A 21,672-nucleotide genomic window follows, 5' to 3' on the forward strand; every position below is an offset into this window, starting at 1 on the left:
AAATTGCTAGGGTTGATTTGGTGGTCTGTGATTAGTCATAGCAATGACATTACTTAAAATACTGTTTTTCAAGGCTATGAAAAACTGGATCTTGTGATATCAAGTGGAGAATGGTGCTACTGAGTGGTCCCTCAGTGGTTCAGTTTTGGCTTACAAACACATCAGCTGGCAGTTAATGAATCTATAGATCTGCTTGGTAAAATTATTTGACATTCATGAACAAAAAGAGTCCCTCTGCGTTGTGCTTTAGCTCTTTATAGTCCATATTTGTTTTGACGCTCACTGGTAAGACGAAATGGCATCTGCAGCATTGAGAGGGAACAATCTGAAACAGGATTATTTTCTCAAGGAAAGTGAGATAATGTTTGTTTTCCTGGCAATCACTTTGAATAGTTGACAGACCTTTTAGATTAGATACGACTCTGGGATTTGACCATGGCTCTTTCTCCTTCAAGTAAATGGCTTTTGTCTAGTGTTGCTGGGAAGTTCTAATTTTTTTCTGTTTCATTTCACTTGCATATTAGAGATTTCATCTTTGATGCAGATTTTTTTCCTATTATTCTTGTTGAAGTGAGTATTTATAATTAAAACATTCTGAATTTTAGAGTCTGTAAGTTCCTATTTGTCAAGGGAAGGTCAGAGCTCCTGATTAGCTCTTCCACCTGTGTGTGGCAGAACAATCTGTTCTTGCTGATGTTATCAGTGAGAGAGATCGGACAGAAGGTCATCCTAGTTGCACTGTTGAACTTGGTCTTTTCTGCTGTAAGGTACTTTGAGATGTCTGAAATGTGTTTTGTCTGTGCTGTCTGTAATCTAAAGAAATCTCTTCCTTAGTGGAATAATCACCTCTCTGTATACTCATACTTCTGCATGGGTAACATGGAGCATAGAGTAGAGTTTGTGGGAAATAATGAAGCCACCGAAGAGACATGCCCTTAAAATACAAGACACTTAAACCTCAGAGGTGCCACATAGCATTTTAAGGATGAGAGTTTGAAACAGGAATAAAAGATGAAATGGAAAATATAAAATATTGATGATAAGATTTGTTTCTATAGAAAATGTTACTTTGGGAGGAAAAAGTCTATCTTAACACAAATTCGCTCCTTACAATTTGTAGTAACAGGTCTTCCTGTAGTTGAATAACCTAGGTTGAGATACCTCCTAGCTGGCTGCAGCTGCTTTGTACTTATAACCCTGTACTCTGCAGCTTGTGTCAATGACAGCAGGTCTGTTCCTGCAGGTCTGTCCAAATTGGAATGAGCTGAACTTTTATACACAATTCAAATGGCATCCAGTCTTGGAGTCCATTACCATGAAAGAAGGGCCTATAAGCCCCATAAGTAATACTTACCTTAGTGTAAGTCAGTGAGGTTCAGCTGGGTCATTGAGCCTGTATAGTGGAGCTCATAAAGTGCTGAAGCCTCTTTTTGTAAAAAAATGCTTATTTTCATGGTAAAGTGTCTTTAGGTGGAAATCAGTTATTACTTCTCAAGCAGAAACATCTCAAGTTGCAAGGCTTTGTAGTAAACATGAATTTGTCTGTTCAGCAAGAAAGTATTACTGAACACTGACCATGTTCTCTGTGCTGTTTTTAAACCTTGAGCTGTATATAAGGATTGTTTCCTGTGTAAAGTAGCTGATATTTTAACACTGATCTTACTACAGATAACTGGACTTGGCTGGGAGTTTCCTGGCATCCTCTTCTAATGTCAGGAAATTATTAGTTTAGTATTGATTTTTAGTCAATACTGTTTCTCTGTCCCCCATCCTTCACTTTCCATTTAGATACCACTGAAAAAGAGGCAGCTGATTTAAATGCAGTTATATATAAGGCTACATGAAAGTGTTCAGAGAATTGATCAAGGTAGGTTTTTTTAGGGATTGAGACTTGGTCACAGGGCCATAGAGTAGAGCTGAGGAGCCAGGTGATGAGAGCCTCATGCCTAGAGGAAAGAAGGGGATGTCTGCCAAAGAGTAATTGCCAAATAGGCTGGAGTTCATACTTCTCCTTGGGGGCCTGTGGCTGGGTATTAGTGACAAGCTAGTTGAGAATGGACAGGAAACAGAAGACAGTGGTAGTACTGACAGGTTTTAGACTTGGGGACAAAACAACAGAAGTATCAAGCTTAAGAAGAAATGAGAAAAATATATAACTATATGCAACCTGTGACTGCAGTGTGTGTTCTGCAAACATTTGTGTGTGAACCCCTGTCATGGCACTGGCTTGTCCTTTGATCTTCATCTGTTTGTTGGGTAGCTGGTTGTCCTCTGCACAGTGACACCAAAGTTGAATGTGGCACTCAGTGCAGACTCTTCCAGAGATGTCTGGGCACATTGCACCATAAACTGTGAAATGCAAGCAGAGCCAAGCTGGTGACTGAGGCTGCTGACTCCACATATCCTCCAGCAGCTCTTAGCCAGGCACATGGTTCTGTGCTTCACAGAGGCCTCACTGCAGGGCTTGTCCTGCCACATACACACAGTTAGTTCTCTGCTCTCACAAGCATGTAACGCCCAGATGAGCAACTGTCTTGCTTGGTGCCCATATCTTAAGTAAGTTCACAATAACTTACTTAAGATAAGTTAAGTACTTACTGTGATCAAATGCCTGTGAAATGGATGCCACCATTTAAAATAAATTTGTATATGATCCAACAGGTCATCCTCTGCTGAAACAGATGCTAGTACCAGCATGTGATGCCACTGACCTGGAAATTACATTTACAGACATCTGCAGGGCAGCAAAATGTGCCCATTTTTCGTGTACCTGCGTCACAAATATTCATTAGTGGTGGCCTGTCTTCCTGGTGTACTTCCTTCCTCTCCCAGCACTGCTTATTCTTTCATTCTCCTCCTCCCCATTTAGCTGTTCATGCAAAGTGGAGAGATTAAGCAGAAATGATAGACACTTCTGTTATCATCACTTAGCAACAGAGCTAATATCTGAACTGTGGGATGTCCACTTGAAAGGCCTTGTCCATGTTTGATTTAGAGCTGTATTTCATTCAAAAGAGCCTGTCTCTGATCTTGGTCAAAATAATGGATTCTTGGTTGTGTGGTACAGGAAAAACATTTTGTGTTTGACCTCTGGCCTCAAGTTAGTAATGAAAGTATATAATTCTTCATGAGGGTTTGGTGGTTTGAACAGGAAGAACAGGTGGGATAAAACAAGAAGTAGAGAAGAGAATAATTTTCCTGTGGACTACATTAGTAAAAAGGAGAAAGGTTTCTAATTCAAGGTAGGGGGATCTTACATTCAGACATGAAGAATGAAATTATGAGACTCCAACAGGTTTGAGGAAGGCTGCCAAGGAAACTCAGGCTCTTTTGCACTCTCTAACTGGTTTTGCAAAGCAATCTGCTACTGCTTCGAGAATTTGTGTGTTCCAGTTTTGCTGAGATAAGCTGGTGGGCTGCACCTATTGAATCTGTTCTCTGGTGTGCATGGGACAGTTTTGTTTACAACATCAATAAATTGAGATGTGAGGATCCATCAGAAGAACACCTCCAAGTTGCTATCCCTCAGTGAAAGGCAGTCAAAATTAAGCCTACAGCACCAACAAGTAAACAATACCTAGATTAATCTATGACCACAAACCAATTTGGGAAATGTTTATTAGCAATGTGGATTTATGTATTGAGGGAATCCTGTGCAAGGTTGTGGATTTTAGGTTCTGCTTGCATGAATGTCCTTTCTGAGCACTGGATCAAGAAGGAACAGTATCAGACAAAGACATCAGAGAAGGAACTGAAGATATATTAGGGTAAGTGATAAGACAGTGATAAGACAGCAAGTGCACTGAAAGCAGTGACTACTCCTTGGCTCAGAGGCAGAGATTAACCTTTTGTGTTTTCTGCTGCTGCCAAGCTGGGGTCAGACTCTAGGGCTGAGCCTCATATCTCTGGCTGTGTGGGCTGGTCCATTTTGTCATGTGTGAAGTGGGACTTCACAAGAAGCACTTGCAGCTCAAACAGGAACGTCAAGGTCCTTATCTTGTTTGCATTCTGACTGGCCACACCTGTGTTTATGGAAGGCTTGCTGCAGAGTAAGGCTGCATGGCTGGGTTTTTTAATGAGTGCCAGTTGACTTTCTACAAAAGTTGTCATGAATTCCGGAAACTTTATAATCATAAAACCTGTTTATAGCCTTCAGTTACTAAGCAACACAGGACAAAGTACTGAACTTTTCTATTTGCTAATACATTTAACATGTTAGTGGGCTGGTTTTTTTAGGCAGAATAAGAGGAAGCCACCAATCAAACATTTTTAAGGCTTTATTTGGGCTTTATTTAAACTCATATGGTGGATTTTTAAAGGGAGTTTTAGATCAGAAATTCATTGCAGTACTTGTGAGTACTAATGCACCAAGTGGATCTGTGTAAGACAATATCTGAGCTTCAACCCAAAAAACTGTTAAGACCTCAATGTAAAGGAGTTGGAAACTATCTTCAGAACCCTTTTTCTCAGTTGCAGACTGTGGTCCTTTATCATCCTGCTGTAGTAATTCCCCAAAGCCTTAATGCCATGCATTCAGGGGTGTTTGTCCAGTGCTGCACTGTCCTCTGCAGTGCCCCTGCACATTGTTAATTACTCTGCCTTTCTCATCATCCTTTTTCCCAGAGTGACTAAACCAGAAGCATAAACCTTTTGTTACACATGAGACGGCAGATTTGGTTTTCCTTTGTGTAGGACCATTAGCAGCATCACTTATTCTGAGACACTGACAATTCCCTGTGAATTTCTGTATTTTTTACTTTTAACTTTAGGGCAAGATGTCCATGGAGCCTTGGAAAATCCCATGGTGGATACAAGCCTGTTGGAAGAATTCATTAGTAGTGACATAGAGTTTGGAACTTTGTAAGTATTATCGCAACATTTACTTCCTCTCCTTAGCTGCAGCTCTTGAATTGTTTTATTAGTAAATAAAAAGAATTTATCTATGCCATGATAAAATCTGAGTTTCAAGAGGATTGTGGCTCTCTTGGCATTGTTTCTTGAAACTGCATAGGAGGACTTAGAAAAAATTAACTACAGCCAGTAATGGAAATATGGTGGTCTTCTTATTCAATGGAATGAGTGATAATAAAGTTTGAGTTGATTCACAACTGTCGAGCTAATTGTGACATTAAATGCAGAGCTGTTACTTTAGCATTCCTGTAAGTGCAAATTTACTGTTTATGTACAGAATAAGTGATAAAAGTGAGACTACTGTATAATGAGAGAATAACAGAAGTCCTCCAGTTTGAAGGAAGCAGAGCTACTGTTTTCACCCTAATACTTAGAACAGAAACTGTCCATCAGTGTCTTTTGAGACTAACTTAAAAACTATCAAAGGATACATAGTGCAAAGGCTTATGGTCAGAGGTGGAAAATGATACAGTATAGATCTATCAAAGACTTAAACACCAAATATTTAATCTAGACAAGTGTCAGATAATTGTTGTTCAAGGCAAAATACTATTAATAGTGTGATATTCACACTTGCCAAGAAGCAGAGCAAGAAGGGATGTTTTAAAAATAATTAAGCATGGAAGTTTTCGTTCTAGACAGATCCAGCAACACGTGTTTACTTAAAGTGGGCCAAATAGGCTCCTAACTGTTCTAAATCATGAATAATTAATTATTATTCATGCCCACATTACAAAAGTAAAGAAGAATGAAGATAAAGTTGTATGTAAATATCCATAAACTTTATTTTTAGAATGACTAAACGCATTTTAGGTTGATGAGATTATTGAACTCCTGTATGACAACTTAAACATATTATTATTTTTCTTTTATACATAAAGTATAGCCAAAATGTAAACAGGTATATGTATGCTATTATGTAGCTTAAGTAAATTAGATGTTATAGTGCTACAAAGTACTTACATGCAAGAAAACCAAAACTATTATGTTTTGGAGGCTGAACAGGATTTTACAGTAATATTAGAGTTCTATTTTGTTATTTATGGCATTAACATTTGCTGAATCATTAGATCTGTACAGGTCAAATTATTAAGCATTTGTCTGTAGTGCAGAAAATTTATGTGTAAACAGAATAGAATCTCATAAAGGAACGTGTCAAAATACTTCAAAGGAGAAAAATAGTCAAAGCCTCCACATATACATACAAAATGCAGAACTCCATAATATCATGTGCAATGAAAAGGGTGCTATTACCACCAAGGTCTTGGGTGTACCTTGAAATTTCCATTAAAGATCATGTTGCATCAGAAAGGTCATCAGCATTACATTTATTCTTCTCTTGCATTACATGTGAAGCACCATGTGATTTCCTCATCATTTTCCACAGTAATACCTTCCACGTTATCAGTGAGAGGAGAAAAAGGATTGCCATGTCCTTTGCTGAGTAGGGATTTCATTGATATACTCTTTGTAATGTAGAATCATTTAAACTACAGATTATTTTGTTTTCCTTCAAAAAGCACAGTATCAGTTTCAGCGAAATTCTAACTTGGACATATATCCCTACTACCTCTTTACATCATAAATACTTTCTCCTAGAAATTGTCTTTCTATTTTAGTGAAATAATCTACATTAAAGCAGAAATCAAGTACCAAGGCAACATTTGAAGTGAGAATATGAACTGAATGTGCAGAAGGGAAGTTTTAGACTTTTATGGATGTATCTTTTAAAATTTTACAAAGCACAATTGGAATTTAGTATACATTGGTCAAATATCTCACAGGAAAAAAAAAGAAAATGAAAAATTTACTAAGTATTCAAAGTTGAAAACAAGGTTTAGAGTGTTGTAGTTATGGTATTTAAAAGCATCAGAGAATCTATTTTGAAGGAAACGAAAGAATATTCTAGTGTGTAATTTTAAAATTGATTTTTAAAGAGGAGCCATGTGGTTAAAGCTAACCCAAAATGCAGGGTTGTGAAGGTAACACGTTAGAAGACCAGTAGCAATACCTTAAGAAATACACAAGCACATGTCAAAAGCAACAGGCAGTAACCAAAATGAAACTGCTCTCTTTAATGCTATCCAAACTCAGAAATATAAAACCTGCAATGGAAACAACACAGTGAAAATTTTCCATTGATGCTTGAAAATATTTGCTCTGTGTGTGTGAACATGCCTTTTATACATACGAGGATGTCTCTTTATTCAGCTTCTGAGAGAACACTCAGCTTTGGTACAGGAGGTGTGTCTCATTAGATTTCTGTCATCCTTCCTCTGCATCCTTCTAAAATGCTGCAGCATTTTAGCCTAATTGAGCCTAACACAAGCCTTAAGACTTGTGTTTCAGATCAGGCTTCAGAGCAGTGTTTGAGCTGACAATTCATAGGAAAGGACTGAGAATCCATTTCTTGAACCTCCATCTATTCCTAATGTAACAGAGGAAGCCTCTGTAGCTCCTTTGAATGGCAGCAAGATGGCATAGCATTTTCTCTTCCTTAAGAGAGATGAAGATGCCACAGATTTTTAACCATTAGTTTAGAGAGAATGGGGCTTAAATCCCTTGTGAGCACCATGTGTTGAGAGTCACTGGTGTGCCTGGAGATAACTGAAGAACCACTCCTGGGAAGGAGGATTGAAGTGAGCAGGTTGTGAAGGGGGATTTGGGTGAGAAGGGATGGGGATTGGGTCTTCCTTCATGGCAGAGAGGCAGGAGATGGTCTGATGAAGTGTAGGTGACATTGCTCCTGTGAGAAGGGGCAGCAAACATAGTGAGCAATGCTTCCTGAAGATCCTTGTCAGTAGCCTGGTGATCCCCCTCCAGTTGCTGTCAGCATTCGTTGTTGTTGTCCTCCATGTCTTGTTCCAGAAGAAATTAAAATCTCTTTCTCATCCCCAGGCAAAGCCAGTTGCCAGACTCCCCACCAGACTCTGGCTCAGAACCGTGTTCCCCACCACAGCTACAAAGTAGGTGACATGAATTTGGCCTCTCCCAAGCCTGTAGGAAGATCTCCAGCTCCTCTTATTCTTACGTTCTTCTCTGCTTATTTCTCTCAGCCCCATGGTGTGGTGCTGTGTGGCCCGGTGGGCTGCAGCCTCCGCTCCCGTGCCCATCAGTCGGGGCACCAAGCAAGCTTCCCTGCAGGTTCATGGAGACCTACCCTGACCCCAGTGCCACAGGGTATCCTTGCACCACCTCCCAGGGCTGCTGCCTGAAGACAGAAAATGCTGTGAATCCATGGAATCATTCGACACCCTCCAGCTGTTTGGGTTTTAATTATTCATACTTCCAGCCTAATGCATCTCAGATTTCCAGGTAAATGATAAAGCTTTTATGTAAAGGGTGAGACATGCAAAGCCAGTAGAACTGGTTCAAGACTGGTTGTAAATCCCTGTGGGTGTAGGATTTTCCACAGGATGGCAGTGTTTAGACATTTTTGAGACACTTGTGGTTGAGTAGTCTTTAAAATACCTTGATCGAGGTTTAGATTGTGCATTTCAATTTTTAAAACAATAGAAGGCTAATGAGAAATCAACAGGTTTTCATAACTGGATTATAAAAATATTGAGGTGTTTTGCAATACCTGTTGTAGAGATTTGTGCATGAGGATCTTGTAAGTGTTCTAGCAAATACCGTAAGAGAAAAGGAATTATCATACCTATGTAAGCAAGTGAAGCAGTAATTGTATACTATTTGCCATATAAACCCATCAATGACAGTAATTGTATACAACCCACCAATGTGTTCTGGATGCTCAATTATTTAAAATGTTCTGGTATTTTAACATTAACTGGTAAAAAGTAAAATTATTCAAGATAAAAGCTGTGATTTTAATGCAAATGTCAGGAAACTAAACCCCTGCCACTTATGCACTGTATAAATTTTTTAATGGAATCAACTTCTTTGTTCATGTGAAATTAAAAAAAAAAAGAGAAGTTTTGGAAGGAGAAAATCAGATAATTCAGTTTTAAAAACTCGCCTACAGTCTCCTCCCTCAGCCAATCTGAATTTGGATGGCAGTACAGTTAAAATGAGATAAGAGATACCTGGGTGTTCCATTGCTATGATTCTGTAATATCTATGTTTAAACTTTTAAAGGAGTAATGCAACGTGTATTTTTACAAAAGTATTTCTGCAGCATCAAGCAAAAAAAGAAAGCTGTCCCAATTACTAGGAGATGGGATTGATTCTCCAGTGCAGTCTCAGGATTCCAGACAAGGTGAGCAAATGTGTCAAGAGGAAATTTAGTGTTTTATGCCACAGACAATTGAATACTTAAGGAGCACAGCTGGCTCAGACAAGGTATTAGTGGTCATTACTCCACTACCCACTTTACCTTTTTGGAAAACCAGGATTTATTTCTATTTGACAAAGAGAAAGGAGCATTAGAGGTTCATGTTTCCTGAGGCTTTTCTTGATAGAATATTCTGCCCTTTTCCATATGTGAACCTCCTCTACAGAAATGGTAATATATTTTGCTTACTTTGCTTGGCACTAACTTGATTGGGCAAAGAAACAATTTTGGGTCAGCTGAACAGGGAATTAGTTGTGTGGATGAATAAAGGGATTACCACTTCCCATGATCTCCTCCACTCCATGTTTTGTTTTCTACAAAGTGTATGCATAAGGAAGCTTGGTAAAAGCTGTATGTTCTTTCCCACCTTCCTCATATTGCTTTGGTTCATTGTTTTATCAAGATAAAAAAAACCCTCATACCAATTGATACAAAAGACCTTATCAGGCATGTACAGAAATGAATCAGCTTCTGTGAAGTGTGAGGCTCACTCTGAATGAACAGTTTGTAATGGCTGGTTTATCTGAGGAATTTTACCCATATCTGTTAGTGAAAAATCTGAGTGGCTTGTTATTTCTTCAGAAGAAGTTATTTGTCAGGATTAAATCAATCTTTTAGAACATGTTTAATGAATATCAACTGAATTAAATAAGTTGCTTTTTCTTTGATATCTTTTGTTTATTCAGTGTTTCTTGGTTGTGACTAGTCCTCTAAGTCAACCCCTGCTGAAAAGAGAAGACAAGCAGACATTTCTATATCTGAAATTGCTCTTGCTGTTTTTAATACTGAAAGATATAGCTTTGAAACAAGCTTTCTTTGGGTGTCATTCTTAATAAAATCTCATTGACACATGCATTGGAAAAAGAGACGGGTGAAAATGGCACGGGGATAATTTAGAAGTGATGTGTGAATTTCTTCACTGTGGTGTTTTTCTATCTATCTATCTATCTATCTATCTATCTATCTATCTATCTATCTATCTATCTATCTATCTATCCTCTGCTGTATGTCAGAAGTGGGTGCTTGCAAATGAAGCTTGGGCCTGACGTGACTCTGGAGGTTGTTTTACTGTGCTGTCACTGGCTGTGGATGGATCTTAGTTATATGCTCAATGACAGATTTTCTTCTATCCTTACTGCACTCTATTTATCTGTCTCTCTTATCATATTCTCCTCTGTCTTCATAAAATGTATAATATCTCAGAGAATTGGGGTTGACCCTGTCTGTCAAAGAATTCTCTAATGTATAGGCAGAAAGCAGAAGGAGATCGACCAGATGTAGTGGTGAAAGGGCTATTGGAAAACTGTGCCTCCCGTAGTGTATTCTTCAATTCAAACTTGTGGTAAAGGGAATGGGAAACAAATGCAATTATTTTGCTTAACTGCTTCTTGCAATGTTGCAGATGTACAGTAGAATTCTTAGCTTTCCTTCTCTTCCCCTCTCCCCCGAAGGAAACTATTCATCCTTTTGAGAGAGAGAATAAAAAATAGAAAGTACTACTTGTCATGTCAATCAAACATTTGTTTTGCAAATCAGGGAAGCTGAAAAATTTATTTTCTAGAGCAAGAGAATATAACACAATCTTGTGGAATAACTGCAAAGGTTAATCACATTTAAATATATGTGCAATGCATTTATGATTTATATGTATGTGCATTTATGTAAATATATTTGTAAAAGTGTCTATGCAGGATTTTTTGTTAGTCCCAAAGAAATAACTGAATTGTCACTATCTCTCTACAGCAATTGTAAAGGACTGTGCTGCTGAAGTGCAAGAATATGACAGTGATGGACAGAATGCAGCTTTGGAAAAATGCTGTCATGGTCTTACATGGCAGCCATATCAAACTTCTCAGTGGAACAGCTTATTTGACTCTAATTATGAAAAACTGTAAGCACTTATGTTTGCACTTGAAAAAAAATGGTTTCTTCTGTTTTGTTTTTTTTCTTTTTTTATCGGTTGTAGTTTTGTAGGAATAAATGATACATTTAGCATCCCTTGTTCTTATTGGAAATAAGAACAGAGAAGGAAATATAACAGGTATGATGAAATATGAACTTGCAGGTTCATCAAATAAATTGAACTTGAAACACTGGTTGAAATTAATGCCAGGTTTCCTGATTTCCCTTCAGGGATTTAGGGGCAAAAGAAAAGGGAGTAAAGATACCTGGTAACCTTTGTTTATTCTGTCAAATGCATTGGGGCAAGTAATTATGAAGCATGCAGCACTATTTCCTCTGGTGGTCTAAAATATTAAAGGAAAATATTAGAAGTTACCAGTATTACTTCTGGGCTTATACAACTTAAGTCTTAATAATTATAGATATGCGGGTGACATGCAGCTGTTCAGTCAAAGATTTAGATTTTTGCTGTGTTAATCAAACTGTAAATACTTTTTTTTGGCACATGATCTGGAAAAGATCCTTCCAAATTCACTTTATGTCCCTGATTTTAATCTAATCATTCTAATATTTAGCACACGAACCCTTTTAACAAATGAACCCTTTTCTACAGCATCTGGTTAATTGTTCAGGATTGGTACAATAAATTTGTCACTGTCTACTCGGGACTTACATAGCACAGTAAATTTTAATGCTCCTGTCACCCAACCTGCCAAAATGTCTTATGGGATCTGGGTGCATATAAGTGTCATTGCTGGACACTGATGTTCCCTGTTTGCACACAGGAGATAAGGGCATTGCACATCTTACTGTGCCCCACACAACCCTTCTCCTCAGATATTGATTGACATGACAAGAGAGCAGACCTTTACACTCCTTGGGAGCTGCATGGACCCAGAAACCTCCAGCTGAATTTGTGATATGAGTATTCACTCTAAAAGAAGGCTTCCAACTCCTGATTGCTCTTTCAGTGAATGACTACATGAGGACTGTGTGCTGATGGTGGGAGCTACTTGTTGCTTCCCATACACCTAAAATTAAGGTTCCAGACATAATTCTTTGTGAACAAAGACTGTGATGCGTAGCAATAAAGTATCCTAATACATGCTCTGTTGCCATTACTATGTGAGGGGACTGAGGTGTTGTTTGCAGAGGAAGTCAGTATTATTTTTAAGTGAGGTCAATGGCAGTGCTGTTGTTCCATGATGCACTGTAAATACAGCATATTGCACAGATTTTCTGAGTAGGGATCCTGTATTCTGTTGGCCTCAGAACACTCACATGCTTCTCATTGCTTAGTGTAGATGGATTGATCCCATGCCTTCAAATTGCTGCACCCATTTGAGGGGTATTTCTCAGGTTAATTATTATTTTCCATTTTATTCATACAGTACTTAATGTCTTAGTTGTTTCGTTTTCACAGCAAAAATGCTGTTAGTTGAGGTAGATTCATTAGAAAACATTACTCTAGTGTTTATTCTGCCATTCATTGTGTCTGCTTGGCACATTCTTGGCCTTTGTCTGGTATTGGTGGTGCTCTGTCCTAAAGATCTCTGAAGACTTAAATTCTGAATAGAAAGAGGAATTTGAAGTGTATTTCTAGTAGGGATCCTGGTGTGACAGGGATATCTATAACAACCTAAAAGTTATTCCAAATTTTGCTGTACTGCTTGGTATGCCTCGTCATTCTTTGTGGACTAAGAAAAAAATATATGTTTGCTCTTATTTACTATAAATTACATACTCAGAATGTTATAATATGATATTGCTCTTTGGGAGCTATTGTTCCAAACACTGCAGCTTGGAGATGTGGACATTCGTAATTTTGCTTCTCAAGCTGCTTGCCTGTGTTTAGGAAAATAGTCTGAAATTGCATTAACAATATCAGCTAATGACCTTGCTGATGCCTAAATATGAAAAACTACTCCTTTCCCTATGAAATATACTAATTTACTATATATATAAAAATATACCCCTTGTAGGAAAAAACTAATTAAGTTTTACTTCTTTAATAATGATGGTTTGAAGAGATGGTAGAATCTTCATTATCATTTTAAATATGAAGCAACACATGAGTTAGTCATTTTGAAGTAGGTAGTTTTCTCTTTATTCCCTGTCCCAGGTAATCAATAGTTGTTTGAAAGGGGACTTCTGTTCATAATTTATAAAACAATAATAAGGCCTGTATATTTCCTATGAAGTCTGTACATTTTGATATTTCCAAATAATAATGGAAGAGTAATGGAAATCCATCTTCAGTAATTGTATTAATGAGAGGTTCTTAGTAGCATTATACAAGATTATCATTATCAAACTTTCATTAACAAGAAAAGCCAATGTCTATATAAGAGAACCTTGCCATGTAGTTATTTCAGAATTATCCATCCTTAACTCAGAGGACTGGGAACATTGTTGGGATGGTGAGTTCACTGTCTCTAATAGAAAGACCTTTTCATACCTTTCCTTGTTTCCTGTGAATCATAGACACACAATACTCTTTCTCTTTGGTGACCAATTGTCCTTTGAAGAAATAAAATAGAGTTACTTTAGAGTTTGCTCAGAGTAGGATGGACAACTTAAAGTCAGGCTGGAGGGATGGTACTGATAGCTTTTTTTTTTAGCTTAAGTAAAGCCTTACTGGAATCCCACTGCTTCTGCAGAAGCACTTGCTGTGGGAATTTGTGAACAAAGTGGGGAGTCTTGCTGGCTCATTAGCTCATTGTTGTCTGGAGCACTGGCTGCAGACTGTGGTTTGTAGCACTGTTGTAATGAATGATTGAATACACTAAAAGGTTGGTTTGTGCCTTTAGGTGCACAGAGCTCCTTTATATCAGATTTGTAAGTGAGGATTATGCAAGCCTCTCAACCTCTGGTTTCCAAACATTTTGTTTTCAGACTAGAATTAGAGGACATTTTATACGTGTTTTCATTTTTACACCTTTGGAAGTCTAAGAAGAAAATACTGTAGAACTGGTGATTGTAATGATGTATTTTTAGTCCAGGTTTGTCACTAAAAATCAGGTGGATTTTTGCAACACATTAAAAAAAAAAAGGAGCTCAAGATATCACTTAGTATGTCAGTACTTAAAGTTGCCATTCCTTCTCCTTGTTTTTGTAGACCTGCTGTAGGATATCACATTGTCACAGATAAAGGATTTAATTTTTCAACAGCAGATGATGCCTTTGTGTGCCAAAAGAAGAATCATTTCCAAATCACAGTTCATATTAGAATCACTGGACATCCAAAATATGTCAAAACTCAGCAGGGGAGGAAACCAATAGAAAAGTTTTACTTGAAAGCTTATGGAATTAAGGCAAGTGTGTCTCCTCTTTGAGATTATTAATTTTAATTATCTATGTAATGAGGTAAATAATTGAACTTTTTTCTTATTAATTTTTTGACCAAGAACATGTAACTACCTTACGTAGGTTCTGCTCTCACATTGAATATCTGCACATATGCTTGAGCATGGAATGAGCTAATAACAGTCTGCACTTTTTCTTTTGTAAGAAAGCATTTTTCTTTTGTAAATTAATGCATTTTTCTTTTTGTTTTGGACTTTTTTTCTCTTTCATATTACATCTCCAGAAAGACTTGGGCCTTCAGATTAGATACTAATTATCAATTGATCCAGCAGTCAGTTCCTCTATTAATTTCTATGTCATTCCATTAGAAATGGGTGCATTTTCACTGTTTTAGGCACAATTTATGTAATAATGTCTATTTCAATTTTTATGTGTTTAAAATTTTTATATTCTTGTCATTTTTGAAAATTGTTTTTGTTTTATAGATGGAAGATCCAAATGAAACAATTGCTATTGAACAGTCTCAATCAGATCGAAGCAAAAAAACTTTTCATCCTGTAAAGTAAGATTTCTGAGAAAATTATTCCATTTTGTTTCAATATGTATGATTGTTTTGAAATAAGAAGTAGCTGTTTCTTGAAACCTTACAGTAGCTCTAAGCCAGTTTTCTGATTTTTATCCAGATCTCATTGTGGTTGCACACAGAGAATCACAGTAGTAATATATATATATGTAAAAATATAAAATATATAAAAACCAAATTCATTATATATAATATATATATAATATATATATATAATATATATATGTGTGTGTGTGTGTGTATATATATATATATATATACCTGGTCACATTTCATTAAGAGAAATTTTCAACAGGTTTACACATGTTAAGTGTGGCTATCCAAAATATTTATGTTCAGTTGGAAACACTCTTTTACTCTGCTTAGAGCTGTATGACAGATGTATTTCCAATCTTAAAAAATGTCAGAATGTTCCTGCCCTATATGAGCACGAGATACATTTACAGTGCTTTTTAAGGGGGAGTGCCTCTGCTAGAAACACGCATGCAGCATCTCTCTGGAGCTCTGCCATTCTTGAGCTTTTAACTCACTGGCAGAATCAATGTTTGTTCTTCTGATCTCCAAATATTAACTTCCCTGATCTTGTTTTCTTTTCTGTTTTAGAGTTGATCTGCCAGGGGACCAGACAACTAAAGTAACACTGGGACGGCTGCATTTCAGTGAAACAACAGCAAATAATATGAGAAAAAAGGGGAAACCTAATCCTGATCAGAGGTATTGCCATAGCTAGTTGGCCTGTGTATTAGAAGTAGAAAAGAGAAGGTCTGCTGTAGAATGGAGCCAGTGTTTGTGAAAAATTGCTGCTATCAAATCTGTGTTTTTTTTCTAAATTCTGTAATATTTGGTATGTTCTTAAAAGCCTCTTTCTCTGCAGTCACAGAATGATATGAGAATAAAACACCCAAACTTCATCCTCATGGTTAGAGGTAGTTTCAAGAAATCATAGCCAGAATAATGGCTGACAAAATCAGGAAGCAAAAAAACCCAAATAATGACCATATTCTTCAGAGGAAGGAAAGCTTTTCATCTTTCAAGCTTCATTACTTGAATTTCTAAAAATTATTATATTCTTTGCTAGTTAGCAGTGATTGTGGAGCTTGTAAAAGCATATTTCTTAAGAGTGAAAGAAATACTATTTCTTTTGTATTTTAAAAAATACATTTAAAAAAACATCATCTGTCTTTTTATATATCAATAATAACAGCTATATATAAAACTTCTTTTCTGTGAGAAAGAATTACTTCAATTATTGTCTTTATTAAATCAATTTTAAATTAGATACTTCATGCTGGTGGTTGGACTGTATGCTGTCTCTCAGGACCAGTTCTACTTACTATCTGCAAATGTCTCTGAAAAGATCATTGTGAGGGTAGGTATAAGTTTGTATTACTTTCATGTAAAAGTATTTACTGTTTTGATATTCACAGGAGATTGAGAGATCATGATTCTTGGAGATAAAAGTTACCACGGAGTAAAAATGATTGAGGAAAAAGCCTACAGTTGCATATTGTATGAGTATGTTATCTTTTAATTATCAGAAATTTAAAATGTTATAAGTAGAGCTATAGAAGGATTTTAAAAGAAAGCTTGTTATGAGTTCCAGTACAAAACATATTGATTTTTCCGGACTTTTTTTCATTTGCAGTGAAACAATTTACTTCACTTGCCAGGAATTTTGTAAAATCTTTCATTAGCTAGAGTCTTCAGTTTCCAAGGAGGATGAGAAGGAAAAAAAAAACAATGAAAGAAGGTCAAGCAGCTCTAGGAAGTTTAAGGCTTATAACTTTGCTTTTCCAGTGTGTTTCCAGAGTGTCCCACCTCTCATTTTGATGGCAATAATATAGGTTTCATATCAACAAAAGGAAGAATAATCTCTTTTTCTCTTAACTGTTATTTTCAGTTGCCTGGTTTGCAGAAGGCTTTTCTTTCAGTACTCAGCTTTAGCCTACTGTTAACTCAGAAAAGAGAAAAAACCCAGATCTGTAGTGTAACGTGAGCTATGGAGAATTGAGGTTAGGAGAGAGGGAAAACACAGAGTCCCAGGAGTGGGATTGCAAGGGGACTGCCAAGGGAAGGTGGGGGCTGCTGAAAGCTTTCAGTCCTGGCCCCTTTTTCTTGTGATCCGTAGGTGGTGGCTAATGTTTGAGCTGGGCATACTCTGGAGTTATAGTTATTTCTAGGGTAAATATTAAGTTTATGGCTTAGAAAGATGGGAAATATGAAAGTTGCCATGTGGTAGGACTGCAAAAGATGGAGAGGGCAAATGTCCAACATGTGGGGTGTTGCTGAGGGGTTTCCAAAGGAAGTTGGGGGCTTCAGATACTGTCAGTCCTGGCTCCTTTTTCATCTGAGCATCCCCTTGCACCATAAACCCTCTTTCTGCAGTGATAGTTAGGTTTTTGGGGGGCATCATGGCCTGGAGCTCCTTTCTGGGTGGAGCTGTGATGAGACCTTGAAAAGCAGTGTGTGGAGTTCAGCAGTCTGCTGCATGGCTGAGAAGTTTTATCATCCTGGCTGCTGCTGTGGGTTTTTTGCTTCAGCTGGATGCTGAAGCAGTGTGTTTGCATTATTCCTGCATATATAATTATTTTTCCTTATTTGTCCATTAATTTCCACAATCCTGTTTTCATCGGAATTTCTTTTTCTGGATATGACATTGTTACAGATATCACATCATTAATAATTTGGGGAAGCTGTTGAATTTTCACAATTGTCTCATTCTTGTTACTTTACAAGATATATATTTTTATGTAAGATTGAGAAATTTACATTTCCAACTATTTTTAATATTAGATTATTTTGAAATTTCAATGAAGAGGGCTCCTTCAATTCATGTTAGGCAGTTTTTGAACAGGAATTCATGGAGTGATATTTTTCAAACCTGGCCACTATTTCAGACAGAGGAAAAAAAAGTCAGATCAAGAAGCTCTGGTCTGAAATGGTGAAAATATCAACAGGAAAGATAGAAGGGAAAAAAAGGAAATTGTCTACCTGTCTAACAGGGCTTCAGTGGCAGGGTAAAGCCAGCCAGCCACTGGCTACCTTAAAGTGGCAAAGCCATGCAAATGCACTGTGAGGAAAAGCAGCTCATCTTCTGGCCCTTTATGCACTCCAACACAACAAAGCTACCAGCTGAGTGGGGCTTGTCAGGCTTATCAGATCATGCTCTAATTGTGACAAACAGTGGTGAGTACACAGTGCCAGGCCTTGTAGCTGGCAAAGCCTTGTGAAAGCCTGGCTTGTTTTTATCATGATTGTGCTTTGGCCCGAATACAAAGTTTAAAAAAAACCCCAAAACAACAAACAACCCAAAATGAACTATTGGAATAAAATCCTTTTCTTGTTACACACATTCTTGGTTTTATTGGTGTTCTTTAAAAGACCCTGTTTCCTTGACATGACATTTTCAAGATGAGTTAATTTAAAACATTACAGAGGATTTTATGAATCACGTGTTCAAACTCTGCTTTGCTTTCTATTTTCTGATTTCCAATCTCAGCTAAAATTTAGTGGTAGATAAAGAATGGTTATATGGTGTAATGTCAAAGTTAAAATTTGGAAAGCTTTGGGCACTGCCAATTTAGTTTGAGGTGCTAATAAAGTAGAATTCAAGGGAAAAAAGCACGAGGCCAGTGCAGTGTGAGCAGAAACCCTTAGAAATAATGCCACTCTGTTTTTTTCTGTTAGTGTGTTAAAAAGTTCTTGGATACAATTTCAATATTTAAGATCTGGCTTTTCATTTTCTCTGTATTTCTAATAGAATAATATAATAATAGAATAAACTATTGGAGTTACCAATATTGCTGAATGGGACGAGCCTTGGCTTGTCTGGCCCCTGCTGCTGAACCAAATGGTGGCAACTGTGGTGTTTCACCCCAGAGACACCTTTGGCTGGCTGTGAGCTGCAGCTGGGCATGTTGGGCCAAGCCCAGGCGTGTGGGAGCTCCAGTGGAGGTGGGATGAGCTTCCTCTCGTAGAGGGTCGCTCCGCAGACTTCCCTGTGCCGGAGAAGCTTTAAGGCGATGGTGAAGGAAGGAGTGGGTTCTGATGGAAGGTTTCAATCCGGGGTTTTTATTCTGGCCCATGGGCCTCTGAATGTAGCAACAGCTCCAACAGAACTCCGAAACGCGTGGTCTGCTTGCCCTTTTACCCAGGGGAGAGGGGAGGGAAGGAATGCGGGGACCACCAACCAGGTATGGGAGAGGAGGTCTCAAGAGACAAAGGACACCTGGATGGGCCGATGTCCCCCAGGGGTGGAGGGCATCTTTTGAATCTGCCCAATCACTCGACAGCCTTCTGGAATTCCAGGACTGACAAGCAGTACTCAGGAGTCAGGGTGGGGAAAGGAGGGGTGATTGACACACCTGGGGAAGGAGTCTTCAGGGAGAAACCCGAGGTATCTGAGGCAAACCATGACATCACACCGCAACAATAAACATTAGTGCATCTATACTGTATCTTAAAGCGAACAATTTCCTTCCAGGCATCTAACCCAGGGCAGTTTGAGAGCGACAGCGATGTGCTGTGGCAGCGAGGGCAGGCTCCAGAGACCATAGCCTACCATGGTCGCGTGGGCATCAACACGGACGCGCCGGACGAAGCGCTGGTGGTCTGTGGGAACGCCAAGGTGATGGGCAGAGTCATGCACCCCTCAGACAGCCGAGCAAAGCAGAACATCCGCGAGGTGAGCCCCGTGCAGCCCCAGGGCGCTTCTGGTCGCGCTGCAGCACGCGGGGATCGCAGCTCCTGTATCCTGGCTGTGCTGAAAGGCTGGTTTAAAGAGGGCAGATGTGCCACTGTGCTCTGAGAACCACCACCTACAGACTTTGGAGAAGGCTCTCTGTGGAAGCTGGGAGTTGTCAAACACAAGGGGAACTGGCAGTACAAATACAAATAGCACTCTGGTAGTAGGGAATGGGAAAGTTGTCTGTGCCTTTCTATGTGATGATTGGCCAAATGGCTGTGTCAGGCTAGTTGCTCTCTCAGTGGTGTCCTAGATGCCATGCTTAATGTTTCAATATGTAAATCTTGGTATTTTTCCAACTAGGTCGACACAAATGAGCAGTTAAAAAGAATAACACAAATGAGGCTGGTGGAATATGACTACAAGCCTGAATTTGCATCTGTTATGGGAATAAAAGATACCCATGAAACAGGTATAAAGTCAGCTCTGTTCCCATTTTTCATTAACATCTACTGATATTTATTGTGCCATAGTGTCTTTTAATATCCTGCTGTTTCATCCTCATTTTTTAAGTTGCTGCAATTTCACACTTTGCTGTGTATCTCTTGTTGTATAAAAATGCCAAAATTAGGTATTGCTTGTACTTTTACAACTTCTATTTCAATTCTTAAAGATGGGAAGTTTATTTTCCAGAAGTTTAATGAGAATGAAGTATGTGCATACAAACTATTTTGTTCTTTCTGCAGAAAAATGAGAATCCTAAAGGTTTCTTGGTTTTGTTTTTTTTCTTGTGGAATGGAGAAAAATCCCTGAAATCTTGGATCTTCCTACCACAGAGAAATTCTAGATAATTTTTTTGCTTTGGCTGTAGTTTTTAGAATGGTCAATGGATATGCCAGTGTGTTTCTTGACATTGGTTTTTGTAACCTCCTGAACAGGAATAATAGCCCAGGAAGTGAAGAGGCTTTTACCTGAAGCTGTTAGAGAAGTTGGAGATGTTGCTTGTAATGATGGAGAAAAAATAGAAAACTTCCTCATGGTTGACAAGGTATGGTCTTGAGGGAGAAAGTGGGGATGTGCATTTAGACTGTTCTTTTATGTGGGGAGCTGTGAATACATGCTGTGCCCCATAAAAAGCTGTAGCCCCCCACATGTGTTACAGAAACGGTGTTTGGCTAATCATGGAGAAAAACTGAACCACCAGCTGCTAGTAAAGGGCTGAATCTTTTAATGACAAGAAGTATCTATATGAAAAACTGGTTACAATTCTATATACACATACAGTTAAAAGGAAAAAGCCCTAACTTTTCTGAATGGAAGTGGATAGTGATTTCATAGCATTGGTTCAAAAATTGGTACTCCAAAACATTATTTTGTTCTTAAGTGTTTCAGTTAATTAAGCAATGATGGCATTCAGTTTGTTAAATAAAAACTTCCTTACTCTAATCCTGGTATAACCTCTACATACCAAATCCAAGTGCTAGCTCTGTGTGTAGGGGCTTTTTTTCGCAATTTGAATTGCTTTTTATAGATTTAAAATCATATGCTATGAAATGGCACACAAAATAGTTACCATGCTGATAGGCTGGAAACACTGCTGAGGTATTGTCCTGTGCTCTCTTCTCCTCCTTTTCCAGTGGAAACACAGCTGCAAGGGACTGTCAGTCACAGAGTCCGGTCACACAAGGCTGCAGACAGCACTTGGCTCAAGGCAGCCCCTCTGCTGAGTGCTGGTTCACTGCATGCCAATGACCACTTCCCAGCTTTTTCCCACTTGCGGCTGATCATGAGAAGAGGGAGGTTTTAGAGAAAGGTGACCTTATCTGGATGATATCATGAACACAATCCTGCATTCATTATCATAATGCATTCTTTCATTATTCTATAGAGGTTTACACCAGCAAACTTGGAGAAAACAAAAATATTTCACTTGCCATCTTTTGATAGGCTATAGATAATTTAAATTAAATATTCTGGTTGGTATTCCATATA

The 21,672-nt window shown here is 38.1% G+C and overlaps 1 protein-coding gene across 4 annotated transcripts in view; it reads left to right on the forward strand.

The window, feature by feature from the left end:
* MYRFL (myelin regulatory factor like) overlaps window positions 1-21,672 on the forward strand; it is a 41,694-nt gene that overhangs the window by 4,175 nt on the left and 15,847 nt on the right. Inside the window, exons 1-13 of one of the 4 annotated variants that reach the window (XM_064419481.1) lie at window positions 2,575-3,767; window positions 4,770-4,860; window positions 7,810-7,877; window positions 7,968-8,226; window positions 9,039-9,130; window positions 10,949-11,096; window positions 14,226-14,421; window positions 14,899-14,975; window positions 15,600-15,710; window positions 16,275-16,365; window positions 19,480-19,680; window positions 20,044-20,152; window positions 20,619-20,728. In XM_064419481.1, the coding sequence (XP_064275551.1) occupies window positions 4,802-4,860; window positions 7,810-7,877; window positions 7,968-8,226; window positions 9,039-9,130; window positions 10,949-11,096; window positions 14,226-14,421; window positions 14,899-14,975; window positions 15,600-15,710; window positions 16,275-16,365; window positions 19,480-19,680; window positions 20,044-20,152; window positions 20,619-20,728 (1,521 nt within the window). In that variant the 5' untranslated portion in view covers window positions 2,575-3,767; window positions 4,770-4,801. Of the gene's footprint in view, window positions 1-2,574; window positions 3,768-3,805; window positions 4,353-4,769; window positions 4,861-7,809; window positions 7,878-7,967; window positions 8,227-9,038; window positions 9,131-10,948; window positions 11,097-14,225; window positions 14,422-14,898; window positions 14,976-15,599; window positions 15,711-16,274; window positions 16,366-19,479; window positions 19,681-20,043; window positions 20,153-20,618; window positions 20,729-21,672 lie in introns of those variants that run through there. The other 3 variants (XM_064419482.1, XM_064419480.1, XM_064419483.1) reach the window with 3 other exon arrangements.

Source organism: Passer domesticus, chromosome 5, assembly GCF_036417665.1.
Source record: "Passer domesticus isolate bPasDom1 chromosome 5, bPasDom1.hap1, whole genome shotgun sequence".
In the NCBI taxonomy this organism is placed as follows: domain Eukaryota; kingdom Metazoa; phylum Chordata; class Aves; order Passeriformes; family Passeridae; genus Passer; species Passer domesticus.